A 13433-nucleotide genomic window follows, 5' to 3' on the forward strand; every position below is an offset into this window, starting at 1 on the left:
ACTTGCCCAGCGCTGTGAACTATGGCCTAATCCTTCTCATTCTGAGAAGGGATACGTGCCCAGCAGTGGGACAGTAATGAGTTGAAGACGACGAAATATTTAAATTAAGAAAACAGCGAGAACATACATACCCACATAATTTAATGCTACCCTGCATAGAAGTGATTTAACTAAATGTATAGATGTTACGCAAATGCCACTGTTTTAAAAATAATGGTCTCGGTCAGCTCACATGTGGCGGCGTGCGGGCGACCGGCCTCGCACTCGATTCTAGGTATTTCCGATCGCAGCTCGTGATAAAAGCTTCTGGAGACTAATGCATTGTAATATTAGAACATTTTGAACTATTGTAATAAATAATGTGCGCTTTCGTTACAAACAAAATGCGAATAGTGTTCTGGTAACAGAGCCGTGTTATGAGAAACGAATTATGAAATCTTGTACAGACTTAATATGCAAATAATCAGTGAAATAATTTTTACCTGAATAGTCTGTCTATTTCACATATTGTTTAGCGATGTGTAGCATTTTTAAAAAACCTTTTATTAAAAAAGAAAAAAGTATATAAAGAATTAAAATATTTTTTTAATAAAAATATAAAAATTAGAGATGGAAAATTTTCGACCTAATCATTACCAAGCGACATTTAGGCTATATTTGAAATTATTTTTTTAATTAATTAAAAAAGTCACAACGTTGGAAAGTGTAGGTAAAATAATTTACACACAATAAGTGGTGTTTGCCCTGAAACACAGCTGCTTCACGTCACTAGCAACCCTGAGCACCCAGTATTCATACACACACTACACGCACATTCCTAGTAACACAGTATGTGATCACGTTTGCTGATCACGACTTTACTACTCTCACAGTATAAGAATTTTAAGGATACGTTCCAATCCGCCAAGTTAATCCTATAAGTAATGCTCAGGATTAAATGTTTTAGTTAAATGGAAAGTTATACTACATTTATTATGGATATGATCAAAATTTACAGTCTCTACTGAATATAACAATTTTAAACCGAAAGCTAATGTAGAGATGTCTGACTTATCTGCACGACACGATAATGTCGCTTTCTTAATATTTATTTTATTTTTCGCATAAATTATAAATATAGGCAGCTTGTGAAAATATACACTGGAAATTTTCATAATATCTTCAGGTAAAAAAGTAGGTTTTGACACTCTATTATGGCTTGTACTTTTGCAGAGAGTCCTTAAAAATAATCTTCCTTTACCTGTTGCTCAGTTGTAAACTTTAAAAGGTGCTTTTTAAAATTTGACTTTTAATAAAAATATGAGCTTAAGAAGTAACAATTATCGCATGAAATCACTTTAACATATAATTATTTAACTTATTTACAGGTACTAACGAAACCCACAAAAGCTAAATCATCTTGCTCCACGGCATTCAACCAATTATTGGCAGAAAAATAAACAATGCAATCGACATCGAGGTTGCAATTCCCCGTATCAACGTGATGGCCGCACTAAACGTTAGCGCTTACATCGGATCTCCGGAGGCCATTTAGCGATGAAAACAAAAGTAGCCAAACGGGTGTGGCGCGGTCATTCGCGGCTACTGTTGCCATATCTCTTTTATTGTATGGATTTTCCCGAATAAATAAAAGAGTTCTGTAGCTTTTTTAGGTATTTACTTCGTATTCCTTTAAACGTTGTATGGAAATTAAGACTTATTTCCTTGCAATTATTTATTGTTAATAGATAATGCCGTCGTTTTTTATTAGTAATTTTTTAAGTAACACTTACGTTACATATTTTTAGATACTTCTTAAGTAATATTTTAAAATGTAGATGTAGAGATGTTTCTCATTTCAATTAGGATTGATAGAATACACGCACAGTGGTGCGTGTGTTGTAAAAAAACTTGAGTCCAGAAAAAATATAGTTCACTGTTCACATTGACATAAATATGGTTCGAATTGGAATGCAGTTTTAGGTGCTTATGTTCATAAATCTAAATAATTTTTTAAGTGTAGGAATTTGTGAATATGTATATGTAATTAAAATTTATTTATTTATTTATTTATTCACAACTTACATCTAACATTACAGGAAAAAAAATCCTAATGCGTTAGTGTAGCTTAAAAATAACAATAATTAACGTCCAAATTACATAAAATACATTAAATATTAAATAAAAGAAAATTTAATTAAAACTTTAAAAATTACAACACATTAAGTTAAAACAAATATTTTAAAATAACAAATTAAAACATTAAGTTAAAACAAATATTTTAAATGTCAAAAATAGCATTAAAATCAATAATAAAATCCAAATAAGAAATACAATAACAATCAAATTAAATGTCAAATAAAAACGAATAGGCAACAAATTAAACAGATTAAAATCAAATGACCATTACAATAGAGAATTAAAAATCAAATATACCTATAATTAAAGTATGTGTCGATGACATCCTGTAGAGTGTAGAAATATTAATATTTTTTTCATTTACACTTTATATATTACATTGTCCTCTTATGTACAATTTTGGACATGGTCACCCTTAACACGTTCGTACGAATTATTTAATCGTTAGTCTACTCTACAATATTACATCGTTAGGTACTGATAAGCAATATCTTGACAAATTCATATTTTGTACATTTCTTCACAAAAATAGTATAGGATTCTTAAAGATGAATTAGACATCTGAAATATACTTAAAGGTCAAAATACCAGTGAATTCGGACATTTACCCATAGGTATAGCTTTAATTTTCATACAAGCAATAATGGAAGGGATAATGAATAATAAGGGAAGGGAATGTAAAAGCAGTGACAATAGTTCAAAAGTAGTGTACAGATTGGTAAAAGGAAACAACAACTCAGATTGTTTCGACTAGAAATAAAATCCTACTCCCAAAACATTCCGGAATAAATAGCCAAATAGTTGACGAAATACAGGGTCCTCCGGTTCTAAGATTATTTTTATATCCCTACGAGCTTTTGCCCGCGGCTTCGCTCGTGTTACGAAGTAATATTTTCATCCCCTATTTTATCTCCTTGGGGGTAGAATTGATCAAAATCCTTTCTTAGCGGATGCCTACGTCATAATGTCTAACTGCATGCCAAATTTCAGCCCAATCCGTCCAGTGGTTTGGGCTGTGCGTTGATAAATCACTACGTCAGTCTCACCTTTGAAATATATATATTTAGATTATATACCGTTCATTAATACCGTTCCACAAAGCTGTAGAATACCTAAAGCTATCTATATAAAACTTTGCATAGATATATTTGATAATCAATCATCAATTTATTAAATAAGACCTGGTAGCGCATAAAATTGTTCAATAGAAGGCAATTACTGTGCATAATGGTCTTCAAACGAACATAAAGCATTGAGATACTCTTACTGAACGATACAATCGGTACTTAGTGCTTACTCTGACTTTTATTTTATAGCTCATGTAACTGGATCTACGTTTATAATGATGTAGTATAATGCCAAGGTGAAATTGATTAGTCGAATATGGCTAGGCTTAGTCCAAACTTTTACCGATTGTTACGACAAAGTATGATTTCAGTAAGATTTACGGTTGTTATCAATTATCTATCTATCCAATGTTTTGATGAAAGATTGACATTTAACAATTTCATCATTCTAGAAATTGTCCAATTTACTTATTCGAAAAGATTTACGTTTGTCTCTACAACAGTTTTACAGTGAATAAACGACTGAAACTTTAATATACCTACTTCTAAGAGGTTCTTTTGACGAAAATTACCCAAACTGATATTCTCCTCTGGGTGCTTCAATAGCATAATAATAAAAATATCCACAATTTATGTTTTTTACATTCTGATACCTAATTCTATTGCAATCCTTTATATGTCCATTATATTATACATATATATATACATTAGATAGATTATTCCAAAAAAATAACCACAACAAGGATTACATTAATAAAAGCTTACAAAAAAACTCCGGGTATGTTGAGAATCACTTTTTTATAATATAGAAGTAGCAGACGAGCATGCAGTCCACTGATGGTAAGTGGCTACTACCGCCCATGGACATCTGTAATCAACCCCAGATAGGATTAGATATTCTAAAGAAACTACTTCATTCCATGCAATTTCTCTTTGGGGCCGTTCAAGTATTACGTAAGCAGATTTATTACAATTATTTACCCCCCCCATCCCCCTTGTCAGCAAAAGTAAGAAAAGCTCTTACCCCCTCCCCCATGCTTATTGTTTTTTTATATATTATTATTATTATAATGTTCTAATTATAATTTTAAAAATGCCTAAACGTATGCATGATTTGCGGGAATCCCCGAAAATGCGTTTCGCTTTCAAGTAAAGACAATGTGAGGGTTGCTATTCGTCTAAACAAGTAACAAACTACCGATGACGTAATTATCATCTAGACACCCCTACCCCCCATGTCATGTAAAATAAGCAAAGCACAGACCCCCGCCCCCCTAAAGCGCTTACGTAATACTTGAACGATCCCTTTATAACGTTATTCTGACAGGCTCTTTATTAGGATAGTCATAGCCCCTTGTATACGTATAAAGAGCACATACAAGCTACATCGTAATTTCACTATACAGTGCAGGTCACGCTGACCGTGACTCACTACGGCCCACGCAAGCTAATCGCAACCACTCCTTATGTTAAGTTCATTACATTATTTCATAAGAAACATTACCTAAATTAAATCATAAAATCTAAATGATATTATTTGAATAAACATATTGGTTATAGTATTGAACATCGCAATTATGAATATTTGCACAGGGCGAGGTATATTGAAAATAGAAATATAGGTAGGTACATATCACCAACCCGTAAAAACGGTACCCTTTGTATGAGTTTTTACGTTTTACGTTTTGACAAAAAATACTGTTTTTTGTATTTCTTTACGTATTTCCCATACATTTTATGATACAGTCCGCTAGGGGCGCTGATTGGAAATGTATGGGCAAATATGTAATAAAAACTCATACTAAGGGTACGGAAGTCATGTCTAAAGTTTCTATTTAAAATATAACAAAATACAGTTTAACTATTGGACTATCTACAGGATACAAAACCTCTGCCAATTCGTATGGTAACGAACAGGCATTTATTTACATGATGATGATGTGCTAGCTTAATCCTCATGAGCAGAAACCCAAGAACCCTAACCAAAGAACTATAACTCTAACACCTATAAAAATCCACTAAAATGCGATGACGATATTGCGTCATATATGTGAATATCGCTCGATACTACATTAACTAGTACTCAATACTATATTATGTCTACATCTACTGTGTAGCTCTACACCGAAGTTTCAATCACAATATATTACTTATGCATTATGAGTTTTACTGCAGTCTCGAAATTAGAATTAGCCGATTTAATTAATCAGATGGGGAAAAAGTCTCTGCGTGACGTTTATCCACAGGTATTATAAAAGGAACGGTGGGCTTAAAGAACATAATGAAAAAACTCTTGTACACACCACAAGAACAGTTTTAGTACTCTTATCTACCATACATCCAACAGTGAGCTTTCAAAAAGTTAATAGCTGAATGGTGCGATTGGGAAATAATGTCAGACAGATTAGTTGTGATATATATTAGTCTGTAGCAGTATCTAAATCTAAGCACTTCGTATTCTACATGTTTTTCATAGTACACAAGTATAACATGCAACATTAAAAGCAATATACAATATTGCTTTTACTGTTGCATGTCACATGACATGCACCATCTTAAAGGAAAATATTCACAAAATTACATAGACCTTATCGGTACGAATGGAGTCGTGGTACCGTATTAAATCGCAGTCCTATGATGTTCTAATCAACCAATGTAGAGAAAATACTATCCTCACGGAGAAACAAGAAAATTACTATAAAGTGTAAATAAATCTAACTAGTAAATAAATAATAATGTTTTACACACAACACTACACTGAGTATTGTGTGCTCCAATACACACCGATGACATAGGTACACGAAATCATGACCTTGCGCTAAATTTTAAAGCCTTACATTATATAACGCTGGCAAATTCGACGAGTATGTTGCTTACATTATAATGGCACTTGAAATTATGAACTTTATCGAACTCTGTCCCTAAAAGTTAAACAAGAAATTAATTTATCTTATGTGAAAATACTTTGACTTTTGAATACAACTCGTAACTCTAAAGACTTTAAATTTTATTTAGTTACATATTAGGTATATGTGTAATTGTGTATGTTCTGTTTAGCTCTACCGAACTCTGTCCCTAAAAGTTGAACAAGAAATTAATTGATCTTACGTGAAAATACTTTGACTTTTGAATTCTAGCTATGAAGACTTTAAATTATACGTAGTTACTTATATGTCTATGTTATGTTTAGATCTTTACCGAACTCTGTTCCTAAAAGTTGAACGAGAATTTATCTCGTGGGAAAATACTTTGACGTTCGAATACTAAGTAAAGACTGTAGACTAACTTATTGGAAGTTATTTATCATATTATGTCTATGATCGGTCTATAGCTGTTTTATCATCGTTAGTTATTGATATTGCAAATAGCTATAAATCCATGTCATATTCCGAAATATTATTTTTAACCTTTCATAGCATTTTTTAAATTTGCAAAAGTAGTCATATTGCAGTAGCGAATCACATAAAAATCTACCAAGTGAGAGTTGAAACACGGAGGGTTTAGCAGCAAATTTAAGTTTTTTTTTATTAGGTATTTGTTAAATTATCGTAGATGTAATAGAAGTATATGCATCGTACATTTTAAGTGTTGGCCTAGAACGGTTTAATAGATAGAGCCTTATGAAAGACGGATAGACACCGGAAGTTTTGTAATAGAAATCCGACTGTGACCTTTGATAACTTACTTCCAAAAATACATATTTATAATATGCTAGTAAAATTGTATACATATAGTACATTAGGAAACTCGAATCCTATGCAACTGTATACAAACAAAGCGATGATATGAACATAAACCCACTATTATAACTCTACGAAAAGCTCGCTTGACGATACGTTAAAGTTGCAGACGCGTGGTGTCATGCCCCGTGCGGTAAATGGCACAGTAATAAGTTCACCAAGACCGCTTTGTGTGTTGATTGTTGCTTGATTATCTCTACTAATCTGCGCTATTGTTAGAAACTTACTTTAATGCTTTAATTAATCATAACTTGGTAACTTTTGAGAGCCTTGAACTGTATGTACTGACTTGGAGAAGTTGAAATAAAAATAGTAATGCTATATGTCTATGCTATTTGAAAAAGAGTTTAAGTAAATAACTCATACATCATTATATTGCTAAATTACTTATAAACGTGCGTCCTTTACCCTACGTTAAAATGTATACTCTCATGAAGTTTATAATAAATTGTGTCGTGGTCAGAGACTTGGTTCATGATCATTTATCTGTATAATATAGTAGGTACATAAAAGTATTTCCGTTTTATAGAACCACAATGTTTGAAGCATGTGGCTGCGGTCTTGTCATTAGTGGTCTTAATTAAGCCTATATAGAATGTAGGCCGTGAATTGTTCTTGACATAGACCAGATGATCAATCAAATTTCGCATCTGGCATTGTTCCATTGTTTGAACATGAACATGGTCTCCAGGACATGGCTGTCTGGCGGATATGACCGCAGAGATCTTTTTTGAGATCCGCGGTCTCCGCCAGAGTGGCCATCCTCCTAACGACGAGACGGTCGAAGTGCTCCGGACGAGAGCCAGCCGGCGCGCCCTAAGGCGCTGGCGTGATAGGCTCCAGGAGCCCCGGGGCGCACGCCAACGCGTGGTCAATGCGATTCTGCCCAGCTTCCGAGCCTGGCTACAAAGGAAGACACGCGTCACCTACCGGCTGACACAGGTGCTCACCGGACATGGCTGCTTCGGTGAGTACCTGCACAGAATAGGCAGGGAGGCCTCAGCGCAGTGCCACCACTGTGGACATGCCCAGGATTCTGCGCAGCACACGCTCGAGGAGTGCCCAGCGTGGCAGACCGAGCGGCAGATCCTGGTGCAGAACATAGGGCCGGACCTCTCCCCGGAGACTGTAGTTGCAGCGATGGCCCGTTCTGGCGAAGCGTGGGATAGCGTTGTCGCGTTCTGCGACCGAGTTATGCTCGCTAAAGAGGACGCCGAACGGGCCAGAGAGCGCGCCGATCCCGCGCGGAGAAGAAGACGCCGAAGGCGCAAATAGCGCTCCCCGGCGCGGTGTCCCTGTAGTTCCGGGACTAGAATAGGGCTACGGTATCCCCTGCCTGTCGTAAGAGGCGACTAAAAGGGGGCTTCCGGGGTTGCCGGCGGCAAGAGTGGGAGCTCAAACCGTCCGTAAAGCAACCCCGAGAAGGACGGTGGCATGTGTGGTCGCATGCCGTCGTAAACACTAGATGTGAGGGAGGAGCGTAAAGTGCTCCAGGGCAGAGCCCGACCGGGGTATCGCGCTCGGAGGACTCCGGTTGTGTTCCATTGGAGATCCCGGAGTTCTCCACCAAGTGCTGAGGACGGCCACCGGGGGGGTTTTAGTGCGGTAAAAATCCCACATAACCCGGCGTCGCTCCCACGTCGTCGGGTACCTTTTGAAGGTTTCCCCCTCGAAAACAAAAAAAAAAAAAAAGGACATGGCTGTAGTGAGGATTATTATTTGGAGGGTAGGGCTTAATTTTATAGGGCTTTTTTCTTGCCTAGAAAATTTGCCAACCCAATTGTATAGGAAGCGGCACAAACCCATTGGAACACATGAACTGATTATTTAGGTTTTCAACACCAGTATGACGCACAGAAGCTCCCGGGTTCGATCCACGGGCAGACAGACATCTAAATGACGAATTTAGATATCTCTTCTGGGTCTGGGTGTTTGTTTATTCGTCTTTGTGTGTGTCTATAGCATCCACGACATAGAGAATCATAGTACAGGGCTGTGAGTGTAGAAGGCGTCTTTTTTTGCGTCTTTTTAGGTTTGGACGCGCAAAATCCCTCGTAATTAATTCAAAGAGACCTAAAGTCTTGAACAAAGAAAGCAAGTCATCAAAGTGCGAAGTCGCAAGCAACTTAGGTGACTGTATTCATTGATCTACTTCAAATGAAGTTGTCCTGACGTGACTATAAATTACTTTAGAAACTAGCTGTAGATGAGTAGCCGATATATTGGATTACAAATGCCTAGAGTCATTGCTGTTTATATAACATGACGAATTGAACCAGTTAGAATACTTTCACAATAGTTTGTATCCTAGAATACCAACTTAGGTATTGATACACCGGTGTTTATTTATTAACGTAGTAACTCCTTCATAAACGGATGTTCCTTCAACAGCAGGCAATTAACTGGCATTAGGCATTTAACTGTCGATTCTTAAATTTTTAGACTCATAACACCTTGTTCACATGATGATATTAATTTACTTAAAGACGGGGGATTTTACGTGCCTTAACCTAAGAAATGTCTCTATATTCCTGATACTATCTATAGGAATGAGTTGGCAAATTGGCTAAGAGAAAAAACAAGGTCGAGGTTCTTCTATAATACGATAAAGCTCAACCCTCCAAATGATAATCGTTTTTTTTTTAAATGAACTCAATATAATTTTTAAAGGTAGCCATTTGCAGATTACGTTACTTACGTACATCACATTAAAATTTTGTTTCCGGCGGAAAAAAGTAACCAACTAAACTACTTAAACTACAACAAACTACAAAATACTACTATACTACTAAAATACAACATACTAATCTATGAAACTAAACGAATAAAACTATTTCTTGTAACCAACTTACAACCTTTATTATTCCCGCGCATAATAAAACTCAAGCGTGATAACGCGTTCTTTTTCTTTTTAACACGCTTTTATTTTTATGGTCATTCCATAGATTAGTAAAGATACTTCGCCGCCTTGAAATTGAATGAAGCCACAAACGGCTTATTAGTAAGTTCTTTTTTGAATTCTTGACAAATAAAAACATTTTTAGAGCAAATTTACGAATAAATAACTAAAACTGCGTAATTTACATAATAAATCTATAGGTAACTCATACAATCGTACCAGCCAGCGATTATTTAAATGAAAACGTAATATTATAAAAATAACACATCTTGAAAATAACACAAAATAATTAATTAAAATGATGCTATAATAAAATAATTTTAATCTATTTCTAATACACCTATTACAATTTTATTATTCCAAAACTACGAATACATTTTATCATTGATCTAAGGACACTAAAAAGTGCCTGTGAAACATATCTAGGACATACAGTTCACATACTCAGATTTGCCGGCTGATGAAATATTTGCTTCATATTAGGTGTGAACGGTACAATGATATTTGAATATATGTCACACTACATTTTGTAAAAAAGATGAGGTAAATGCTTTTAGATTCATTTTATTGCGGAATTGACACATGTTATTATGTAACAAATAGATAAGTATGTACCTAATAGGTTTAAACAAAATAATAGCACACTCAATTAATTTAATCGTATAGTACTTACAAACTTAATTTTTTGTGTAAAGGATACCTAGTAGCTGTAAGTAAAACAAGGAATATGTAGGAAAATGTTTTTATGTTACAGACAAATAGAATGTGACGAGGACTACGAAAAATAACAAAATACTTGCCTTTAAAGATCCAGCGTCTTCCGTCGATTCCTTTTTAACAGTAACATAATAATGTCATTAGGGAGGACCTTGTTACTCTTAGTTTAAGGTGTTTCAAAAATTTATTAAATAAAATAAATAATATCTGGTCTTCTTTTATGTATAACTATTAACTACTCAACGTTTAGCCGAGTTTATAAAGGGGTTTTTATTCATTTTATTACTTTTCACAATTTGTAGATTATTTCTCCATAACCTTGACATTGACCCATACAATAGAAGCCATATTAGTCAATTATTCACGTGAGACGTGTTCCAAATGCTTCCAAAATAAATTCAAGTAATATTTTTGGCGGGCAATGTAGTGTCATGCATATCTGCCTATCACAGGTAATTTAATATAGGTCGTCGGTCACCACATTCGCTCGGATGTCGTAAAGTTCAGTTACTTGGCAACATGTGTTGCTTATAAATATTGATAGTACTTATAGTATAATCTATATCAAATTGTAGCTTATTTAAAATAGGTACCAGTTAAGAACTTTGAAGAACATAAGTTTTGAGACTAGAGTTCACAATGTATGTATGATATATCGATGTAACACACGATCACATGTAAAGCAATTAAGTAGGCAAGATCTACGTAAAATCGAAACAGTTTCACGTTATTTTTTAAAATAACTTCAGTTGACCCTTTTAAAAACATTGTAATTTTGCGTTCTGTGTACATCATTACACAGTACATCATTGTAAACACTGTAATGTAACTATCATTGCAGCACTTCAAAAATAATTAAAAAAAATTGTAATTATTTCTAAGTAAATAGTATTAAAGATCAGATGCAAAAAATCCGAAGTTCTTGTAAACATAACGTAAACGGTACGTCACTAAATATAAGTGTTGACATTTTACAAAGTGCCAATACATTATACCAAGCAATTGACTTTGGACCTTTAATTTCGGGGCTGCACACGGGAGCTTTACAACGCCCCAGGGCGCGAACTCAAGGTCACGTGACGTAGCGCTGCTCCGCCGAGTGAAAGGGTGAGCCCCCGCCATTACTATAAAAGGTTTAAGCACTTCTCAACAGGCATCATTTGACATCCTAACAACTCCGATACACAATGGCATTCAAGGTAGAAATAATAATAATTCGATGCAATTCATATGTACTCTTTCTAACCAAAATGTGTTTTAATAAAACCATTAATTCTATTCCAGTTCGCCGTTCTTGCCTGCATGGTCGCAGCCGCCAGCGCTGGTCTGCTCCCCGCCGGTCCCGTGGCCTACCATGGCGGCCATGTGGCCTACGCCGCACCGGCCTACCACGCTGCTCCCGTAGCGTACGCCGCCCCGGTCGCCAAGGCCGCCGTTGAGGAGTACGACCCCCACCCCCAATACAGCTTCGCTTACGACGTGCAGGACGGTCTCACCGGTGACTCTAAGACCCAACACGAAACCCGTGATGGAGATGTCGTGCAAGGCTCCTACTCCGTCGTCGACCCCGACGGCACCAAGCGTACCGTGGACTACACCGCTGACCCTCACAACGGTTTCAACGCTGTCGTACACAAGGAGCCTCTTGCCGTGAAAGCTGTAGCCAAGGTGGCCGCTCCAGTTGCCTACGCCGCGCCCGTAGCCAAGTTCGCAGCTCCCGTTGCGTACTCCTCCGCTCCCCTGGCTTACTCCGCTCCCGCCTACCACGCCGCTCCCGCCTACCACTCCGCTCCCGTCTACCACTCCGCTCCCGTCTACCACTCCGCTCCCGTCTACCACCACTAGACTAATACCAAAATATAGTAATTAAATTATACGCTCCGGTTAACATTTTCTAATGTTTAATCGGATTTTGTATAGATATTTTTATATATTAGGATAGCCTAATTAAATTATTTTATCTATCCTGAGTATGATTTTTATTTGCGTGCCCATATTTATTTAATAATTAACATATTTTATGAAAAAATGAAATATTATGTCACAAAAATACATAGAACTTATCTACATGACATACGAGTATATAGCATAGATACCAGCATTGGCACTAAGGGCAGTATGGCATTTAAATCCATTTCAAATTAATAGGTAAATGCTTAGGTACTTAAATCATTAAGATTACATATGAATATGTTATATATTTGATAAAACCTCTGAATATAACGTCTGGACTTTCTAAATCAAAACAATATTTTACTGTGACAGCTATTTTTAAAATCGAAACATACAAAATTAATCAAGTTAATGGGTTAACTGGATACAACGATATATGATATGGTAGTCACACGGCCTTAACATTTTGGAAGTTCCCACAGACTACACGATAATAGTTGTCTAATTTATATCTAAGAATTTTGTACCTTAAGTACTTGTATAGTAGAAAGATTTTAAACAAACGATAAACTAGCGAGGTGAGCTCTTACTTGAAATAAATTACACCAAGTTTATTCAGGCACCTACGCTCGTAGAAGGGGTTAATGATCAAAGAGTATAGTAGCATATACAGGTTAATGATATTATAATTAATTATAGGTACCTACGTTTTAATGCAGGTATACTCGTATACTTAACGAATAGGTTTGCATGGCTTACGTTTGTTTAAATCGTCAATTGTAATAAACCTGTTTTAAAAAATAAAATCATAAACAGGTACCTACTTATAGGTCTTTATGTAAATATATGTATTTATGTTCACATATTAATGTAATTACGACAAAATTAAAGACAAATTAAGGTCGTTATTTTCTTTACTAAAAGATCTATTTTGAGTTTTAACCAAAAATAAAGTTACCATGAAAATCGAAAATCACACAAATACTTTATAGTTTAAGG

The 13433-nt window shown here is 35.6% G+C and overlaps 2 protein-coding genes across 2 annotated transcripts; both read left to right on the forward strand.

Moving 5' to 3' along the window:
* The first annotated feature begins 7636 nt into the window (after positions 1-7636).
* LOC140745636 (uncharacterized) lies at positions 7637-8911 on the forward strand. Its single transcript, XM_073077572.1, has 3 exons — positions 7637-7867; positions 7970-8146; positions 8888-8911. Exons 1-3 carry the CDS (start codon positions 7637-7639, stop codon positions 8909-8911), a joined length of 432 nt encoding a protein of 143 aa, XP_072933673.1.
* Positions 8912-11649: 2738 nt separating this feature from the next.
* On the forward strand, positions 11650-12509 carry CPR67 (cuticular protein RR-2 motif 67). The gene is made up of 2 exons (XM_073077308.1): positions 11650-11740; positions 11826-12509. Exons 1-2 carry the CDS (start codon positions 11729-11731, stop codon positions 12384-12386), a joined length of 573 nt encoding a protein of 190 aa, XP_072933409.1. The 5' UTR covers positions 11650-11728; the 3' UTR covers positions 12387-12509.
* The last annotated feature ends 924 nt before the right edge of the window (positions 12510-13433 follow it).

Source organism: Epargyreus clarus, unplaced genomic scaffold (assembly GCF_041222505.1).
Source record: "Epargyreus clarus isolate Ecla_fem2 unplaced genomic scaffold, WU_Ecla_fem_2.2 ptg000010l, whole genome shotgun sequence".
NCBI lineage: Eukaryota > Metazoa > Arthropoda > Insecta > Lepidoptera > Hesperiidae > Epargyreus > Epargyreus clarus.

Bases quoted from the DNA above. Each gene is read 5' to 3' on its own strand.
- LOC140745636 (XM_073077572.1), top strand. From the start codon at position 7,637: ATGACCGCAGAGATCTTTTTTGAGATCCGCGGTCTCCGCCAGAGTGGC. The intron at 7,868-7,969 runs GTGCTCACCGGA...GATTCTGCGCAG, and splicing joins TCACCTACCGGCTGACACAG to CACACGCTCGAGGAGTGCCC. The intron at 8,147-8,887 runs GCCAGAGAGCGC...GTGTGTCTATAG, and splicing joins CTAAAGAGGACGCCGAACGG to CATCCACGACATAGAGAATC.